The sequence below is a fragment of the Carassius gibelio genome, chromosome B13, assembly GCF_023724105.1.
Source record: "Carassius gibelio isolate Cgi1373 ecotype wild population from Czech Republic chromosome B13, carGib1.2-hapl.c, whole genome shotgun sequence".
NCBI lineage: Eukaryota > Metazoa > Chordata > Actinopteri > Cypriniformes > Cyprinidae > Carassius > Carassius gibelio.
This window is the reverse complement of record NC_068408.1, coordinates 29,570,627-29,592,166: the sequence shown is the minus strand read 5'-3', so window position 1 is coordinate 29,592,166 and position 21,540 is coordinate 29,570,627. Positions and strand designations below refer to the sequence as shown.

Sequence of the window (21,540 nt, the reverse complement as noted above, 5' to 3'; positions counted from 1 at the left end):
CTTACGCGCCGATAGCTAAATTAACAACACAGAGATATTTGAAGCAGTTTTACTCACCGCATGCGCTTCCAACACACGATCGTGACCCTTTTTTGTTGGGACTGCATTATCCTTAAGAAATAAACGATGTGCAAATCCAGCGTCAAACTGGGACTTGTTTGAAAAACAAGCATCTTTGAAATGCAGGGAACAAACACAAACACTTGCACAACTCCTTTGATGCTCTGTAAAAATAAACTCCATCCACTGGTCCCTTAATGCTGTTTTTCTTTTGGTAATCTGTGCAGGGTTGTCTTGCCCTGGCAACCAAAAACACACTCCTTTTGTGACATTTCGCGACGCTCTCGCTCTGATCAGTGAATGTCTCTGCTCTCAGTGCTCTGCTCTACGGGAGCGCGCGCTCTTCCAGCAGAAGTGCCCTTAGGACCCATATAAGGAAATTCCGCTCCATCTAACGTCACACAGAGCCATACTCGAAAAAAACTTTCCGAAACTTGTGACAAACCGGAAGGAGTATTTTTGGAACAGAAATACTCCTTCAAACGTACAACTTAATTTTTTAAACTTTGCCCATGTTTAGCATGGGAATCCAACTCTTTAACAGTGTAAAAAACTCAGTATGGATGAAATAGCATTTCACCCCCCCCCCCCCCCCCCTTTAAGTACTGGTGGTACCAAGTACCCAGTCAACCCTGTTCTTGACGTATACATCGCTATGATTTCCACGAAACCGAAAACGCGGACGGAATCTCAAAATCCAGTCATGTTGTATAATATGTGCTTTCCCATCAAGTTTGGAAATCTTGTTGTAGCCTTTTCGTTAGATTGCCCAGCTGTGCCTGCCTATTCTGAAGTCGGGAGTATGCGATAGAGCTACACGATTAATCGTTAAAAGATCGCGATCTCGATTCAGACACCCTTTTGATCTCATTTCTAAAAGACAATGTTTCCCAGAGTCTGTTAAACCTTTGACAAAGTCTTACCGGATCATTCAAATCCGTGCTCGCACTGCCGCTGACACAGAGAGAGTAGTTAGCATGTTTGGTTAAAAAAACATCTTCACAAACGGTCTTTTCAACTACAGAGTAATATTTCTACAGAGTAAACTACAGAGTAAAACTTATAGTCCAGTGCTACTTATGTTTTTTTCCTCATCATGACGTATTTTTGAACTGATGTGACTTATACTCAGGTGCGACGTATAATCCGATAATAGCTAAATTAACAACACAGAGATATTTGAAGCAGTTTTACTCACCGCATGCGCTTCCAACACACGATCGTGACCCTTTTTCGTTGGGACTGCATTATCCTTAAGAAATAAACAATGTGCAAATCCAGCGTCAAACTGGGCCTTGTTTGTAAAACAAGCATCTTTGAAATGCAGGGAACAAACACAAACACTTGCACAACTCCTTTGATGCTCTGTAAAAATAAACTCCATCCACTGGTCCCTTAATGCTGTTTTTCTTTTGGTAATCTGTGCAGGGTTGTCTTGCCCTGGCAACCAAAAACACACTCCTTTTGTGACATTTCGCGATGCTCTCGCTCTGATCAGTGAATGTCTCTGCTCTCAGTGCTCTGCTCTACGGGAGCGCGCGCTCTTCCAGCAGAAGTGCCCTTAGGACCCATATAAGGAAATTCCGCTCCATCTAACGTCACACAGAGCCATACTCGAAAAAAACTTTCCGAAACTTGTGACAAACCGGAAGGAGTATTTTTGGAACAGAAATACTCCTTCAAACGTACAACTTAATTTTTTAAACTTTGTCCATGTTTAGCATGGGAATCCAACTCTTCAACAGTGTAAAAAACTCAGTATGGATGAAATAGCATTTCACCCCCCCCCCCCCCCTTTAAGTACTGGTGGTACCAAGTACCCAGTCAACCCTGTTCTTGACGTATACATCGCTATGATTTCCACGAAACCGAAAACGCGGACGGAATCTCAAAATCCAGTCATGTTGTATAATATGTGCTTTCCCATCAAGTTTGGAAATCTTGTTGTAGCCTTTTCGTTAGATTGCCCAGCTGTGCCTGCCTATTCTGAAGTCGGGAGTATGCGATAGAGCTACACGATTAATCGTTAAAAGATCGCGATCTCGATTCAGACACCCTTTTGATCTCATTTCTAAAAGACAATGTTTCCCAGAGTCTGTTAAACCTTTGACAAAGTCTTACCGGATCATTCAAATCCGTGCTTGCACTGCCGCTGACACAGAGAGAGTAGTTAGCATGTTTGGTTAAAAAAACATCTTCACAAACGGTCTTTTCAACTACAGAGTAATATTTCTACAGAGTAAACTACAGAGTAAAACTTATAGTCCAGTGCTACTTATGTTTTTTTCCTCATCATGACGTATTTTTGAACTGATGTGACTTATACTCAGGTGCGACGTATAATCCGATAATAGCTAAATTAACAACACAGAGATATTTGAAGCAGTTTTACTCACCGCATGCGCTTCCAACACACGATCGTGACCCTTTTTCGTTGGGACTGCATTATCCTTAAGAAATAAACGATGTGCAAATCCAGCGTCAAACTGGGCCTTGTTTGTAAAACAAGCATCTTTGAAATGCAGGGAACAAACACAAACACTTGCACAACTCCTTTGATGCTCTGTAAAAATAAACTCCATCCACTGGTCCCTTAATGCTGTTTTTCTTTTGGTAATCTGTGCAGGGTTGTCTTGCCCTGGCAACCAAAAACACACTCCTTTTGTGACATTTCGCGACGCTCTCGCTCTGATCAGTGAATGTCTCTGCTCTCAGTGCTCTGCTCTACGGGAGCGCGCGCTCTTCCAGCAGAAGTGCCCTTAGGACCCATATAAGGAAATTCCGCTCCATCTAACGTCACACAGAGCCATACTCGAAAAAAACTTTCCGAAACTTGTGACAAACCGGAAGGAGTATTTTTGGAACAGAAATACTCCTTCAAACGTACAACTTAATTTTTTAAACTTTGTCCATGTTTAGCATGGGAATCCAACTCTTTAACAGTGTAAAAAACTCAGTATGGATGAAATAGCATTTCACCCCCCCCCCCCCCCCCTTTAAGTACTGGTGGTACCAAGTACCCAGTCAACCCTGTTCTTGACGTATACATCGCTATGATTTCCACGAAACCGAAAACGCGGACGGAATCTCAAAATCCAGTCATGTTGTATAATATGTGCTTTCCCATCAAGTTTGGAAATCTTGTTGTAGCCTTTTCGTTAGATTGCCCAGCTGTGCCTGCCTATTCTGAAGTCGGGAGTATGCGATAGAGCTACACGATTAATCGTTAAAAGATCGCGATCTCGATTCAGACACCCTTTCGATCTCATTTCTAAAAGACAATGTTTCCCAGAGTCTGTTAAACCTTTGACAAAGTCTTACCGGATCATTCAAATCCGTGCTCGCACTGCCGCTGACACAGAGAGAGTAGTTAGCATGTTTGGTTAAAAAAACATCTTCACAAACGGTCTTTTCAACTACAGAGTAATATTTCTACAGAGTAAACTACAGAGTAAAACTTATAGTCCAGTGCTACTTATGTTTTTTTCCTCATCATGACGTATTTTTGAACTGATGTGACTTATACTCAGGTGCGACGTATAATCCGAAAAAATACGGTATGTGTGAAACAGGCGTAAGGTTGTTTGTACCTTGTGCAATGTGGAATTAGTTTACAGCTTTTTCAAGCACTTTGTGATGCATTTTGGAAACAGGAGATGAGCCCCTTTTCTAATGCACCACCTAGCTTGATTAACCCCTTCTCAAAGACTTACTGTTTGTCCATTTTATTTGGGTAACAAATTATGGGTACAAGTTTTGAACCATAAGATTTTAACCCGCATTTATTTGATCCAAAGTACAGCAAAAACAGTAAAGTTTTGAAACATTTTTACAATTTAAAATGACTGCTTTCTACTTGAGTGAATTTTAAAATGTAATTTCTGTGATGTGCAGCTGTATTTTCAGCATCATTACCCCAGTCTTCAGTGTCACATGATCTTCAGAAATCATTCTAGTATGATGATTTGCTGTTCAAAAAACATTATTATTATTATTATTATTATTATTATGCTGAAAACAGATGAGTAGACTTTTTTCAGGTTTCTTTGATAGAAAGTTCAGAAGAACAAAATTTGTGAAATATAATATTTTATGTCATGTCTTTGTCACACTTGATAAATTTAAATAATCCTTGCAAAATAAAAGTATTAATTTATATACTTTTGATGACGATAATAATAATAATAATAATAATAATAATAATAATAATAAAAGAATCGTAGGAGAATAGTGATCTCCATATGAGACCAAAAAAAAAATCATGATTCTCAATTTATCCAGAATCGTGCAGCCCTAGTATGCGAGGATTGAATGTTTTAAATAGCCAACTATTTTTCTTCCAGTCGCTACTATGTCAGTTACACTGCGCTGAGAGCAACCATTATCACGCACAATTACATGCACTTTGCTTTTGGAAATGTTCCAGGTTTTAAGGATTTTGTCAAAAGCCATGACAAGTGCAGATGCTGTATGTGAACCAGAGAATTCTTGTGCAAGAGAACTTTCTGTTGTTCCAAATAGGCATCTGTATACTGGACCGTCAGACTCCACATAGATATTGGGCTCACATCAGTGCAGTGGTAAAACTAATGTATTAAGTAGACTGTGAACATGAGCTGACAAAGCATTGTGGATTTTGGGTAGAGCCACAACTGAAAAGTATCGTCTGCTGGGCAGTGTGTATCGCAGATCCATGTGTGCCATTAGATGGTGGAAACCTTGGTCTTACACAACAGAAAATGGCATGTCATCCAGTACAAAACGTGACAGAATGACAGATTTCACCCATGGTAGAGTGAGGGATATGAAGGTCTTGCCTGTTTTGCATTATAAACAGACTTTTGATACTCATCGTGTTCTTTCAGGTAATTAACTTTTAAAGGGTTAGTACACCTAATAATTAATATTATGTCATTTAATAACTCGCCCTCATGTTGTTTCCAAACCCGTGAGACCTCCGTTCATCTTCGGAACACAGTTTAAGATATTTTAGATTTAGTCCGAGAGCTCCCAGTCCCTCCATTGAAACTGTGTGCATGGTATACTGTCCGTGTCCAGAAAGGTAAGAAAAACATCATCAGAGTAGTCCATGTGACATTAGAGGGTCAGTTTTGAAGCATCAAAAATACATTTTGGTCCAAAAATATAAAAAACTACAACTTTATTCAGCATGGTCTTCTCTTCCGGTCTGTTGTGAGATTTCAAAACACTGCAGTGTAGTGATATCCGGTTCACGAATGAATCATTCGATGTAACCGGATCTTCTTCAAACAGTTCACCGAATCGAACTGAATTATTTGAAACGGTTCACATAAGCATTAATCCACAAATGACTTAAGATGTTAACTTTTTTTAAATGTGGCTGACACTCCCTCTGAGTTAAAACAAACCAATATCCCAGAGTATTTAATGTACTCAAAAAACAGTACACTTACTGAACTGCTGTGAAGAGAGAACTGAAGCAGTAACTGCACAGTGAGTAGCCTACATTCGATACAAACATACTGACAAAAAGTGTTTAGCTTTTGTTTTTAAATTGGGTTAAAACCTTAAATTAAAACATTTACTTCTAACCATTAGGGCTGTGAATCTTTGGGTAGGATTCGATTCACGATTCATTGGTTTTCGATTCAAGAATGATTTTTTTAAAATTCAGAACAATTTGATTCACAATTAAATCAGATTCTAATATAACGATTCGATTTTGAACTCTTTAAGTGCATTCACAGGATTATTTAAATGCTGCCCCCAAATTCTTTAAGTGCTTATTCGTGGGTTAATTACACAGCAGCCTTTATGGTTAGAGAAACATGGGCTAGAAAAAAATTAAATAAAATACCTTTTGTCCATTGTTAGATGCTAGCTTAATGGTGCTATAGCATGACATGGCTGCCTAAAAATGAATATAAGCCAAGAAAAAAAAAAGAGCTTTAAAATATTATGTATAAGTTAATATTTTGTTCCACCAGGGTCATAGCCATCATTCCAGAAGTGACAGAAATTTAAAATACAATAATTTTATGTATGTAGCCTATGTATTATCATAATTATTATTGTTATTGTAGGCTTGCATGTTTTATTCATTATTTTGTTTATTTTAGTAAAACGTGATGCATTATATAATTTCGCTCCCATTATATAGCCCTTATTAAAACAAGAAGCTAATAAATTAAACCTGCACGATTTAGCTAAATCATTGAAACTCTAAAGAATGGACTGATTAAACGTTATTCAAGTTCCCACAGATGGGAAATCAAAAATTACCTGTATTACAGTGTTTGATGTAGCTGTCCATCATTGTAAATAATGTGCAAAGTAATTAAACCAAAAAGTACACGATTTATAAAGTTATTGGCTTCTAAAGTAAGGAGTCGACTCTGAATCACTGAAACGAGCCGTTATAGATTTCAAATCTTTTGCCCATCTCTATGTACGTCACTAGAACACTTTGCATAATAATAATAATCTCCGCCTACCGTCTTGGGAGAAACGGAACTCTGACCTGCCCCACCCCCCACACAGACGCTCTGGTTAGCAGTTGGTGTGATAGCATCATGACAGTTGACCAATCAGAACACAGTATACTACCGAAAGGTGGGGTTTAAGGAAACTGAATCTTTTGAACAGCTTCGCGCGAACCGTTTGGGGATCTCTGAGAATTTAGGTAATTTTAAAATGATATTTTGATAAAATGACAATGTTTTTTAACCTTGGATGGATTTAAACCTGTTGTACAGGACTTATAAACAGTGATAGGAAGCTTAGAATTTTCATCTTTCTTTAAGAAGTGGATCAAACCTTTCTTTAAAGTTGTTTTAAAACCATGTCCTAAAACCTGTTTGAAACCCTCATAAGTCACTGTCAATATGAAAGGGCAAAAAATTCAAACCTTTATTACCAACCCCCAAAATCAATACAGAACTACCCCCAAAACCCCAGCCCCCTCCAGCTGAACTGAATTTGATCTGTTTTTTGTCTGTGAGGAACGGTGTGTTGTCATGTTACTGGGTTGAAATATGCTGCACTCACAGCAGCCCTACTGTTTGTGTTCATTATTTTCTTGCAGCCCATATTATTATTTTCACTAGATCAAAATAATAACAAATTATCAGTTGATAATTAATCATAATATTTGCAAAAATAATTATTTGTGAACGTATGCACTTGATTAAGGCTTTAAGACCAAGCGGACTCACACGCCTCACACCGCGCGGGACTCCGCTCACTGACGCAGCTTCACCATCCGCCGTTTGACTTTCAGTTTGAGGCAAATACAACTTATTGATCATGAGACCAACATTTAGGAAGGCAGGAAAACATTCAGTCTACCTGAAGGAAGATGTATTTCATGAAGCTAATGCTGTTAAATAGAGTAAAAAAATTTTTTATTTATTCACGTGCTATATGGTCGAAATAATATTTTATTTGAAAACTTTAAGTGCCATTGTTTAAAAAAATGCATCCTATAAATGTTTCATAGACCTTCAGTTGTCATGCTTTCATTTTCAACTTCTAAATTACCCCAATTCTATAATGGTAAAATGTATTCAGGTCGATGGCATTTTTTATGACTATTTACTTTTATTTTTAGAATAATTGTAGCCTACATAAATGGGTGAAGCAAAACAAATATGATAACTTTTTAACTCCAAGCAGATATAGGCCTATAGCACATTACAAATATTTGGATAGTCCCTTATTCTTTCCCTTATTTTCTTAAATAATACACACTTATTTTCTACAAGAATAAACATTATAAACAAAGAATAAAATTAAGAATCTCTTAAAAGAAGAATCTCCTTAGCCCTTATTTTCCATTTCTGAGTTAATTTGCAACTCTAATGATAATGTGACTCCCCTGACAGCGTTCCTCATGAATAATAATAATAATGAAAAAAAATAAAAATTACTGTTGTTAGAGGTATGTGAGCGATTAATAGATTTAAAAAAGAAAAAAAAAGTGGGTTCTTGGTCTCCGAAATGGAAAACGAATATAGGTCATAAAAAAATGACATGTTGAAAAAGTCATAACATATTATTAATTCATAGAAATAAATTAAAACTAATTAAAACCTTTCTTAATACAATATTCAACTTGATTTTCATTACTATTAAACTGACTTTAAAATCTCAATGAGTTTATAAGTTGAAACGGTAAAATGTCAGTGCATGTTAAATAGCTTAAATTAACTTGTTTCTTGTACAGTATCCAAAGACCTTGATTGCATGTTAGCATAAAAATAACTATCTTTTAATTTATATATTAATATTATATATATATTTAATGAACAATTCCTGTATAAAATGTGACTGCAACCTTTATATCAAACATTCTCAAATCGTCCACAGCTGAGCATCGCGGGAGGCAGGTTGCATTTTATTACATTCAGAAATTATAACGGCAGGCCTGATATTGTTGTAATGTGCCAACAGGATAGTTTTTGTTTACTTTACAACAAATCCTTTAAATTTAACAAATTTATCAGAACAGAACAAGTTTAAAATATATAATTTCAGTATATAATAGGCTTATAAACAACAACAAACAATAGTTAAAAATAATTTCAGGCGAAACAAGGTAAGGTTGGGCTTATCTCTCTCATTCGGGAGAAATCCAAACGTTTCCATATTCGTGATGTTGCGTGATGGAAAAAAGTCATAATGAGCAAAATTATGCCAGTGCACTGCTGCTCAGTGAAAAGCTGCTGTTTCCAAAGAATATGTGCACGTGAGGCACCAGCACGATCAAAGTCACAATTAAAAATTTTAAGTCACACAGTGAAGGCATAGTAAAAAATGTAGCTAGTTTTAAAGTGTTAGCAGTTTGAAAAATCAAGAATAATAACAGTTAATAAGAATTATTTGTAAATACTGGACTGTTCTCGTTTCACTCAGCAAATGGAATCTGAAGAAATATATATTCTTGGTTAATTCTTGGTCATATATAATTACTGTTTCATAACAATAGCATGCATAAGAGCCTTAAGAGTAAAGGTCTTTAAATTTTTAATGTGTAGACTGAAATTAACTCACTGTAAATGTTCTAATGGTCTTTAAGGATGTTACAATGTTATATCATAATGTTATTGTTGTTTTACTTCCTCCTTTTATCTCATCTTACAATTACATCCAGTTCGCAATTTGTCCCTTTGCTCCACCTGGCAGTATTTTTGTGAATGATTTTAACCCGCGTCTGACTTGCAGTTAATGCCGCGGCACTGCGGCGGCGGTACGTGCAGCGGTAATACCCATTTAGGTTGTCCACCAACTGTAGTTTTCAAGGGTTGAAAATGTTTAATTGGCATTTTTGGATCTTTGAAATTTCTGTGAATTGTGACATACTTGGTCGACTGTCTCCAATGGTCTGCGTTTATGTTAAAAAAGAACTTCACCCAATCGGGAGCTGTATGTAAAATGAGCACCCATCTGTTTTGAGTGTATTTGGACAAGACTTCAGCATTCAGGAAAAAGGTGGAGAGAACCTGAATGTACCTGTAGTGAAAAAGTGATTTGCTACTTCATTGGTCTTTAAATATATAGAGCTGTTGTTTCAGCTTACGAAACAAAAACACAGAAAAGTATATTAATTTGTTTTTTCATAGATTAATGAAAGTCATATGGATTTGGAATAACACAAGGTGAGTAAATTATGGCAATTTTAATTTGGAACAACCTTTCAGGAGTGCTGTGGAGTCTGGTCATCTTTCCACAAATGCCCACAGTTAAGAAATTCAAAAGCACTAAACCATGTGTAAACAACAGCTTTGTAGACTAACAATTTGTAAGACAATTGTAAAGAATGTCCTCAGCATGATGCATTTAAATTGTACCATGGTTACATTGAAAATACATACATTTCTGTAATTTTGTTTACAATATATTAATAAAAAATAAAATAAGCACAATAAGAAAATAATAATTAATTATATTTATCTATATACATTTTAGAAATTATTTGAAGCATCAAGGTAATTCCATTTACAGTGGTGTTCCCTTTTAAAACTGTTATTCTTCAATTATTGTCTTCAATTAACAGCAAGTATTTATACTTCCATTTCAGCAAAAAATGTCCATTGATTAAGCTCCATTTTATTATGTTGTAAGCCATGTTTTTATGTTCAGGTGATTAGCTATTTAACTTTGCTTTTTCTCAAGTGCTTGATCTACTTAATAATAATCATTTATCAGAGGTGCATGAAAGTCAAGCCACCAAAATTTTCCTTACAGGAAAAGAAAAGCAGTGGCATCAGTAATTATTGTGCGTTAAAAGTAGAGGCTCAGAAGTTCGATGGTCTTATCATCATAGTGGTGGCCTTTAGTGAATATGCCGAACCTTTCCAATAGTACCATTTGATACCATTAAAGCGATTGGTGTTCTGCCCTTGCTGGTAATATACGCCATTGAGATTAGATGGTCCACAGGCATCAAACCACCAACCTATATGATACAACAAAAATGGATTCTTAGGTTAGGACATGAAAACTGTGCATTGTGACAACACAAAACGTTGGCCGTAAACATACTCCAGACTCAAAAACTAGGTCTTTTGGACAGTTACAGAAACTCCACACACTGTATAAACTGTGTTTTCAGCCTTTGAGGGGAAACATATCAAAAGGTGATGGAAAACACATGATTCAAAAGTAGTGGTTTACAGTTTTTTTTTGTGTGTTTTTTTTTTCTAGGCTTGATTGTTTATGGGGGTGCATGTGTTCATGCTTTGTTTTAGTTTTTTACGTGAGCACACTACACAGATATAGAGTTGCTCACTGTTTGCACATAATAACCACTGTCCTACATGGTTTCATTATTTGTTTTTTTAACAACAGAATTTATCCATTTATGGATATTAGTTCCATTACATGGATATTAGAAAGGAGAGTTTCATAATGACAGGACATGCATTTATACACCTTATTTAGAAGGAAGAACTGCTTGTTCCGTGCGTCATACGTCATTATTATTTCTGCGTCATTACACATGCGCATTCCTTTCAGTTTCGTGGTTCAATCCGATTGAGTGTTTACATGCACACTCAAAGAGGAATAAAACACCCCCTTCAATCTGATTGAAATTTCATTCCAATCGAGCTCATTCGGATCGATTAAGGTGTTTACATTTAAATATTTTCAGACAGATTGAGCCATCAATCCGGCAAAAACTTTGACGTTTTAAATAATTTTAAACGGTTCGCATTTAAACTGTAACGGTAAACATTGTAATCCTTTCCTTTCTGTGAGCTTATTTATGGAGCACCACACATTTTTAACCTGTTAGTTTAATTTAATTATTTTGGATATGCATATATATATATATATATATATATATATATATATATATATATATATATATATATATATATATATATATACACAGTACAGACAAAAAGTTTGGAAGCATTACAGTTCTTAATGTTTTTGAAAAGTTTCTTCTGTTCATCAAGCCTGCATTTATTTGATCAAACATACAGAAAAAACAGTAATATTGTGAAATATTATTACAACTTAAAATAATAGTTTTCTATTTGAATATAGTTTAAAAAAAAAATGATTTATTCCTGTGATGCAAAGCTGCATTTTCAGCATCATTACTCCAGCCTTCATTGTCACATGTAACATCCAGTCTATCACGTGATCATTTAGAAATCATTCCAATATTCTGATTTATTATGAGTGTTGGAAAAAGTTCTGCTGTCTAATATATTTGATGAATAAAAGGTTAAAAAGAACTGGATTTATTCAAAATATTTTTTTTTCTAATAATATATTTTCTTTACTTTCACTTTTTATCAATTTAACACATCCTTGCTGAATAAAAGTATTGATTTTATTTATTTTTTTAAAAAGAAAGAAAGAAAAAAATTACTGACGCCAAATTGCTGACCAGTAGTGTATATTGTTATATTTTTTTTTTTTAGGATCATAGTATCACATAGAATCACATGTTCTGAAAAAATATTAAGCAGCAGAACTGTTTCCAACTTTGATAATGAATAGTCATAGTAGAATAATTTCTAAAGGATCATGTGTTAAAGGAACACTCCGACTTTTTGGGACTTTAGCTTATTCACAGTATACCCCAGAGTTAGATAAGTCCATACATACCTTTTTCATTTCTGTGCGTTCTGTAAGTGTTATTTGACGCACTCTCCGCTAGCCTAGCTTAGCACAAAGTGGATAATGGTAGCATAGTAATCCCAATAAGTGACAAAATAATGCAAACATTTTCCTATTTACACGTTGTGATCTGTATAGTCACAGTGTCTACAAATAACAAGGCTATATGAGACCGAGACCATTTTTAATCGTATAAATACTGGGAACTATATTCTCACGCATATATGCATATATATATGTATGTATTTATTATATATATTTTAATGAGAACAAATTGTTATTTTTATTTTAGGCCTATTACTTAAATAGACAATATATTTTCCTTAAAGCATCTAATTTTTTCCCAGGGCTTGAAAACCTGTTGCCTAGGCTAGTTATGTCCATGACATACTTGTGAACGATGCACATTTGTTTTGGCCATGAATTAAGAATTCGTTCAATTTATTATTTTTTTTTTATTTAGTTTTAGTTAAAGCATGGGTTGTTTAAGGAAAAAAATTATTGCAACATGGAAATTTGCCGCACATTAATAAACCGTTGAAACTAATTAATAAGTTGTAGGAATAAATAGCCTATGTGTCCTGTGACATGCAGCCCTGCAAAGCCCTGCAATATGAAAAATTATCTGGGGAAATTACTTAATTACTAAATTATTGCTTTCCATGTTGAAGAACTTTGTGTTGTTTTTATTTTAATGTACTTTTAAAGTTTAATGTACATTTATAAATGTACATTTATAAATGATGATGCATTTATACACCGTCGTAATGAGCCACATGCAGCCCACAATTATATAGCTTAATCGACCATTGATTACTTTAATCGATTGCTTCTTTTATCGACTATTAATTGAAAATTGTACCTTGTTTGTTTGTAAAAAAAAAAAATCCACAGTAAAAGCAATTAAACAAAGAACCAAGGTCTTCCCAAAACGGTCTGGCACTTCATTAAAAATGAATTTAATCAAATGAAGTGTATCGTTTGATTTTTGCAAAGACCTGCATTTGTCTCTCTTGTCATTTACCTACTGTGCATGAATCAGTGGACATGGCTAAACAGACAGTGATCTTTTTCTGTGGAGGCAGTGTTTAGCCTCACTATTACATAATGAAGTACACTCCAAAACGTCATTTTGGTAGATTGGCTTCAATATAAGCTGTTTTTAGACTAACAACAAAGTTTGGAGTTCTGAAACTTACAAATATTTTTTTTAAAGCACAATGAGCTCTTATATACAGGGGTGCAAACAAGTGCTCCGCAGGTCTGCATGAGTGTCCAAAATAAGAAATGCACTATTTAGTTGAGAGAATGCGTTTGCTTAGTAACAAGGTTGACAGCTGTTAATGCACAATTATCATTTTAGATCTACAAACAGTAAAAACATTTTTTTAGGTTTTATAGTTTTAACTTAAATTTACAGTTAAAAATCCTATTTCCATTAACTGATATAATGTTAATTTACCAACTTATTCAAGTACTAAAATCTGTTTTGTACCTTTGTAACACTGATAGTAAAGTCACGTGATTGAACAAATCCCATCCTAAACCACTTTTAAGTAATAATGTATAGAAGGTGCACAGTCTCATTCACAAAAGCACTAAACATCATCATGGTGAGACACATTAAACTGAAATATGCAGTAAACATTAATTAAAAAACATTATATGTAACATACAACCCTAATAAGAAGGGTTAGAAAGTTATTTCCAAGAAAAATCATCAAATTCAAACTAAATTTGAAATGCAATGCAGATAATTCTGGTAACATCAGTTTTGTTTCCCCTGTAAATTTTACAGGAACTTACCATTAACCATTTACAGGTTTATACTGTAGCATTTTCACCTTTTTTTTACAATACAAATCACAGTAATTTGTGAACAGATGAGCGCTCCAAATCCATTAGAATAAGACATTTATAAAGCATACATTACAACAATAATATTAAGTTAAATTATGACAACTCTAAAGATTTTAGCATGGTAATGGATATGACAATGTTAATGTATTCTTTATGTTATTGTATTTAGACTATTGAAAACATCTGAACTGATGCTATCTTGCTCAGTATGCTATATTGCATGACTGTAGCTTTCGGCCAGGAGAAGATGTCATCAGGTGGCGTCCAACTTTCAAGGGGTGTTTCGACCCTGAACCACAGCACCCTCCAGTTGGCAGGTCGGCAGTGGTGGCCAGTCACTGCCCTCCTCCTGGCCCCCAGCTCAACTCATCCCTCCTACTCCAGAGCCAACAAGATGCTCTTTCTGCTTCCTCACCCAACCTATGGACAGCTGCCTTTCTTTCCCTTCCTGCTATACCCGAAGCAGTGAGTATCTTTGATACATACGTGCCGGGAAACCCGTACACTCGACCTCAACCCGGGAATAGCCAGGTCTGCCACCCTGTGGCCCTGCACTGCTCAAGAAGTTCCTGATACTTTGTGGCTTTCCGCTCATGGGCCTCCTCACACACGTCTTCCCACGGGACTGTCATTTGAGATTGTCAATCAAGATCATCTTCCTTGCCTCCTCAGACCATAAGACCATGTCTGGCCTCAGCAGTGTTTGCACAACCTGGGGGAAGACTAGTTTCTTCCCCAGGTCCACCCCCATCTCCCAGGATTGTGCTGCTTGCAAGAGGCTACTTTTAATCTTCTTGGGGGCTGCTGGTTTCTCCCCTTCTGATAAACTGAATGCATGTACTGGTCTGGCGCTTTTTCTGCCTCTCCTGCTCCAAGATGTCAGCCAGTGCAAAGAGAACCTTATCATGGCGCCACCTGTATCTTCCTTGGCTAAGGGCTGTTTTGCATCCTACCAGTATGTGCGCCATTGTTCCCCTCCCTCCGCATAGCCTACACGATGGGTCCTCCCTCATACCCCATCTGTGGAGGTTTTTGGTCATGGAAGGGTGTCGGACACTGAACTGAGCAGGAAAGAGAAATGAAAGGGCTCCAGTCTCCAGATTTCAGGCCCCATGATCTTCTTCTTCGGCAGGTCCCACTTCGTCCAGGCACCTTGTACTCCATGTTCGACGGCCCTAGACCTGCGCCTTTCTACCTCCAGGTGTCGGACCTCGGCTTGAATCATGTCCCTCCTCTGCCTTGTGTCTGCTTTTCCCCACTGCTGGAAGTGGGTGGATCCGAATCCTTGCCTCCCTACACATGGGTTCCCGATGATGTCCTTTCAGCCTTAATGCACTTTCGGCTTGTGCCACTGTGTCAGCCACTCACTTGCGTCCTGATCTTGTAGTGACACCTGCTCTCCTGACTTTTTCATCAGTGGAGTCTTGATACATCCTCACAAGCCGGCACTTTGCCACCTTGAACTCCTCCACCACTGATGATAGGGGCAGCTGTACCTGACCAGACCTGGTGTATAGCCCTACTGAAGTGAAGCTTGGTGGGATTCTGAGCCACTTGCGAAGGTATTTGTTCACTTGCCTCTCGACTCCTTCCGCTGCTGTCATAGGTACTTCGTAGATTGTCAGTAGCCACATAAGCCATGGTAGCAGGCCGTGCTGGAAGAGCCAGGCCTTGAACTTTCCTGGCAATCCTGATCCCTCGATCTTACTCAGCCATGCATCTGCCTGTTTCTCTGTCCTGGAAAAATTGCATCTGTCAGTGAGGGATGCGTCATACCATTTACCTAGGCACTTAATTGGGTTTTCCTCAATTGATGGTATCGTCTCCCCCTGTACTGACAGCTGGAACTTGCTGGTCACTTTCCCATTTCTAATCACCATACTAATTGATTTCCTCGTTTTGAATTTCATCCGAGCCTATGTTGCTCCATCTTCAAGGGCCTTCAAGATCCATCTTGCTTGCACATGGGTTGAAGTTGTTATGGTAAGGTCATTCATAAAACCTCTTATTGGAGGTTGGTGGATGCCAGACTCCATTGATGGTCCTCTGGATTTCTTTTCTGCAGCTGTTATGAGCAGGTTCATTCCCATGACAAACAGGATGGGGGAGATGGTGCAGCCTGTCACGATTCCCTTTTCCAGGTCCTGCCACTGAGTTGTAAAGTGGGCAGTTTTGAACCGTAGTTTGAATCCTCCGAAGTAGCTGGTAATTATACCCCTGGTGTGGTAGGGGATATGGTAGTGTTCCATAGCTGTGTCAATGAGGCCATGTGGGATTGAACCATATGCGTTAGCCAAGTCGAGCCAGACAACCGTTAAATTTCCTTTGCTCCCCTTGGCCTCTCTGATCAACTGATTGAGGATGCCTGTATGTTCCAAGCAACCGGAGAAACCTGGAATGCCACCCTTCTGGACTGATGTATCAACATATTTATTCTTCACCATGTAGGTAGTCATCCTTTTTGCCAGGAAATAAAAGAATGCCTTGAATTCGACACTTAGGAGAGAGATGGTTTGGAACTGACTGATGTCAGAAGTGTCCATTTTCTTGGATACAAACCACCCATCTGCTCTTTTCCAGGATGCTGGAATGATACCTTTTGTCCATATCCTTCGCAACAATTTCCATAATCTGTGGAGGAGCATCGGGCATCTCTTCTATACTTTTTAAGGTATACCGCTTTGTCCTGGGGCATATGCTGAACGGGCTTTTTGCACAATGTCCTGGACTTCTCTCCATGTTGGCTCAGTGGTATTAAGCTCTTCCTCAGGAGTTTCAGCAGTTCTGCTGATCTTTGGGTGTGCACCACAGGCCTGGTTTCTGAGGGGTCACTGTGGCTCTCCTTCAGAAACTCTTCTATAACTTCCTTAGGGCTGGTCAGTCTTCCAGATCTTGCTTCCCCCAGCAGGGTTTTGGTAAACCTGTATGGGTCCTTAATGAACTGAGCCCGCTTTACCTCCTTCTCTTCCCTCAGTTTCAGAGACCTTTCTGCCCTTGTCTGTCTGCAGAGTTGCCTTCGAAAGTCCACTAGTTAGCTCTTGTATGCCCTTCTTTTCTTCAGCACTTGCTATTCTGAACTGCTTATTGAGGGTCTTGATCTCCCTCCTCAATTGCCAGATATATCTTGTCCTCCTGTTTGGCTGGTTTACATGAGTTTTGCTGCTACCCATTCTCTCTTCTGTTCCAAAGCGCTCTCTGGCCATGGTGGTGATTATTGTTGTCATACTGTCGATTTTCTTCTCAGCTGTTCCTGCTAAAGTGGCCTCAAGTACTCTGTCTAGGTTCATGTCTAGTTGTTTCCATGCAGTGTTGTTGTCTGTTTGGGGATGGAGCAGGTGCTTAGAGGTCTCCTGTGCTGTGGGGCGCTTCCTGACTGGAGTCCTCTTGCGTCTCACTTAGTGTCTCCACTATGAGCTGCATCTGCTTCTTCCCTTCTCCACATTGAGTCTTGGATTGATTTATTGTAAGTCCCTTTGCATTTTTGCAAAGCTTCCCGCGGTGGCACTTTACTTCCAACACTTCCCATGTTGGTTTGTGTGTGGTTTGGGTGAGCCATCTCATTATCTGTGTGTTTTCCATAGCCGTAACAGTTGTGTCCATCCTACTGGGTTCTGTAGCTTTAGTTGGTGTCCTCTTGTGAGTGCTGTGATTGAGGTTGCTAAACCTGCGTCTTTCTTCCTCCAGGTGTCGGATCTCGGCTTGAATCATGTCCCTCCTCTGCCTTGGGTCTGCTTTTCCCCAATGCTGGAAGTGGGTGGATCCGAATCCTTGCCTCCCTACACATGGGTTCCCAATGATGTACTTCAGCTTCAATGCACTTTCGGCTTGTGCCACTGATGTGTCAGCCACCCACTTGCATCCTGCTCTCGTAGTGACACCTGCTCTCCTGACTTTTTCATCAGTGGAGTCTTGGTACATCATCACAAGCCGGCACTTTGCCACCTTGAACTCCTCCACCACTGATGATAGGGGCAGCTGTACCTGACCAGATCTGGTGTATAGCCCTACTGAAATGAAGCTTGGTGGGATCACGAGCCACATGCGAAGGTATTTGTTCACTTGCCTCTCGACTCCTTCCACTGCTGTCATAGGTACTTCGTACTTCGCCGCTGATGAATTGCTGCTGCTGTTGGTTATTGCTGTAGTTGTAGATTGTTGCTGCTGCATATAGTACAGGAATTTGATACTGTACGATACTGGCGATACTGGTGCTGTGAGTATTTAAGACATACTGCTGGTGCATAAATAGCATATAAAATAACCCGTACCAGGTCTATTTATGTGGACCTGGCAAGAGTGGAGAGTTTCTGAGAAACCATGAAAGCATGCTGCAGAAATCTCAAGTGAATGCTAGCCAGCCATATAAATGCAATACAGCCATATAATTCAAAGGCAGTAAGCTCATTGGCTGCATATGCAACATGAACCAATCAGCTTGTGAAAAGTCATTTAACACTCTGAATATCATTGGTTATGTTAACTACCCTCGCCTGCACCATCAAGAGTTTCACGACTGAACTATATATTTATTTGAAAGTACTCTGCTCTTACCTCCTGAAAGCATTTGTGAGCATTTGCAAACACATTTGTCATGGTCTATGTCTTTTGTGCTGAAATCACTTCCAGGCTGTCCCATGCTACTGGTTCTCCCTGCTGTTCCACTGTAGCCATTGAGGTGTATCCTATAGAATTGGAAATGCAGACATAATGTTATAAATAGAAGTTGATAATATTCTCTTTCTACAATTTATGATTAAGAAACAAATCAACAAATCAATCAGGCAAAACAAATCAACAGCTAAAATGCATAAAACTTCTCAGTTTTAAGTTATTTGTCTTTGTAAGTCCTTTAGTTGGGGTACATAGAAATGTATAAAAAGTTACATTCTTTTGTCAGTAGATTTTTTTTTCTGGTCTGTCAAATTAAATTCATCAATATCGAACATTAAAAAGACAATCTTTGAACTGTAACAAACATAGACATAATTTTTCGACATCAAAGACTTGCCAGACAGGAAGGATGTTTCCAAAAGTATATGCAACAAAAATTTCACACAGAAAGATTAAATAATCTGTCATTAGCTACTGACTAATCAGTCTTTATATTTTACTCACCAGTGGTTTGATTTAGAAGCTAAGAATAAGTAAAAATTGGCACAGATATACTTTCACGGCATAATGTGTCCTATGACTGCTTTAGGACACTTAAAACCTGACCGAGCATTTGACAGGAATTAATGTGCTATGTAGTCATGTAAAAAGAGTTGCTTGGCTGCAGTGTTTATTTAATTTTTTAAATCTCTGTAAAGAAGATCTGAAAAAGCAGAGATGGTAATGGGTTTTCTTAGGCCATGCTGTTTGGCATTAATTCACTTTTACTCAGATTTAAATTATATCCTTAGATTAGATCAAACTCCACCAGCAGATCCAACACCAAGTTAATGGAGTAATTGAGTTCTCATGGTCAGAGGCAAATAATAAAAAGTTATCTTGTGTAAAGACTAGTTCCCTTCCAAAGGAACTTTGAACTGCGTCTTCTAGGGGTCGCTATGGGGAACACCTCGAACTTGACCTGTGTCTGAATCATACATTGAAATAAACACCAACGAGTTGGCCGGCGACAGCCTCTGACGTCACTACCGGTACAACTATAAACAGGCACCAGAATGCACAATCTGTGTGCATTGTGAGCTTTTTACAATGAAAAAAGCTCTGCTCTCGTTCATCTCTCTTTCCAAGTAAAAACGAAAAAAAAGGCAGGCATCTGCCTCCTGTGGTTCAATTAAGATGGGTATGTAGCTTAGGCCTTTGGCCGTAAGGGGTACTGTCACAGACAGCCGTCTGAACGTCCCAGGGGCAACGCCCATGGAAATGGTAGAGTTGGTGCTTAGTGTTTGCCATGATTCTGGCCTGCACTCCCCTCAGCATGGTGGCGTGGGTATACTGTTCCCCATAGCGACCCTGAGAAGATGCAATTTGAAGTTCCCTTGAAAGGAAACGTCTCAGGTTACGAATGTAACCATGGTTCCTTGAGTAGGGAACGAGACACTGTGTTATCTAGCTTCCTGCCATGCTTCGGACGCAAGCTTCAGATGAAGAAGTGAATGATGTGTTCTCCTGGTGCCTAGAGGGCGTGGGTGTCTCGTTCCCAACTCAGGGTACCATGGTTACATTCGGAACTGGAGACTTTTTGCTTCAACCCACCCCAACTAATATTCCAACCATTGCACCAGACCTTAGGGCAACTGCTAGACACTCATTATATTTAATGCACTAATATTGCAGTTTTTGTCATCTTGAAAATGTATTCTTTGCATGCATTTTAAAGTCTTGTCAGTTTGCATTTCTGATATATGGTTTTATTAATAGGGGTCATATGATGCAATTTCCATCTTTCCTTTTCTTTGTTACGTAGCTATTTGTGCATGTATATGATCTGCAGAATTAGAAAGCTCAAAGTCTCCCACAAAATGATCTAAAAGTGAATGCTGATCCAGACTGGGTTAAAACGCCTCATTCAAACACACCCCACATGTCTATGTCACGATGTGGAAATATTTGTGTAATCCTGCTCAAATGTTCATGCAAAGAAAGAATGAATGGTTTCAGGAACCGCAGTAGTGTTGATGCAGCCATGTCAGGGAGACGCTGTGTGTTTCTCTGCAAAAGCACTTTATTTGGTCTTCCGGAAGCAAATGCAATTAGCAATCATCATTAAGAATCGTTTACAACAGAACAGCACAACCCAGATGTTTGAATTTGTGCAATGCATTTTATGGAAGACAGTTTTGTGAAGCTAGGGGAGTACAAGGCTGGCTGTACACAAAGGCTATTTCTAAAAAGGTCCCACTTTAAATTGTCCCTAATACCTGTGTACTTGCATAGTAACTAGATGTGTACATAGTATGTTACCTCAGTGTAAGTACACATTGGTACATAGTTTCCACAGCTTTAATGTTTGTGTAACTACACATATGTAACAACCCACTAATGATATGTGTAAGTGCAAATGTATAACAGGACATTTGTAACAGCACTTTTTGGTAATGAAAGTACAAATGTTTAACAGGACTAATAGCACTTTTTGGTAAAGAAAGTGTTAAACTTTATATTAGATTTATCATTTAATTACTCTGATGTTACACAGCAGCGGCCAGTAAGTTAGGCTTTACATATAAATTGTGGTTGGTGTCCAGAATGGTGTCCTCACACTTTAATATTACGTAGACAGTTCCTGAGGAGTTGCCATGCAAGTACACTGGTACTATAGTGGTGCACCAACTCCAATTCGAGATCCAACTCCTTTGACCTAAACCTACCCATCTCCACCTTTTGGATCCCATTTCCACCTCTAAACCTACCCATCTCCGCCCCCTGGATCAAATGTTTCCAATTACTCTTATACATATTGTTGTTACAAAAGGTAGTTATATAATTCCAGTTATATGAGTACTTAGTAAAGTGAAAAAAAATTGTTTGTACACTTGTATGTACACAAACCCT

At 38.1% G+C, this 21,540-nt stretch overlaps 2 protein-coding genes across 4 annotated transcripts in view; one reads left to right on the top strand and one right to left on the bottom strand.

Annotated features, from left to right (window-relative positions):
• Positions 1 to 21,540, top strand: part of mcph1 (microcephalin 1) — a 115,236-nt gene that overhangs the window by 25,862 nt on the left and 67,834 nt on the right. The window contains exon 14 of one of the 3 annotated variants that reach the window (XM_052573277.1): positions 17,722 to 18,024. The exons of the other annotated variants lie outside the window; for them this stretch is intronic. Coding sequence (XP_052429237.1) covers positions 17,722 to 17,874 — 153 coding nt within the window. The 3' untranslated portion in view covers positions 17,875 to 18,024. Of the gene's footprint in view, positions 1 to 17,721; positions 18,025 to 21,540 lie in introns of those variants that run through there. 3 annotated transcript variants of the gene reach the window in all.
• angpt2a (angiopoietin 2a) overlaps positions 9,704 to 21,540 on the bottom strand; it is a 37,467-nt gene continuing 25,630 nt past the window's right edge. Inside the window, exons 8-9 of the mRNA XM_052573278.1 lie at positions 18,589 to 18,719; positions 9,704 to 10,498 (exon numbers count right to left, since the gene is read on the bottom strand). Of these exons, the coding sequence (XP_052429238.1) occupies positions 10,338 to 10,498; positions 18,589 to 18,719 (292 nt within the window). The 3' untranslated portion in view covers positions 9,704 to 10,337. The remainder of the gene's footprint in view (positions 10,499 to 18,588; positions 18,720 to 21,540) is intronic.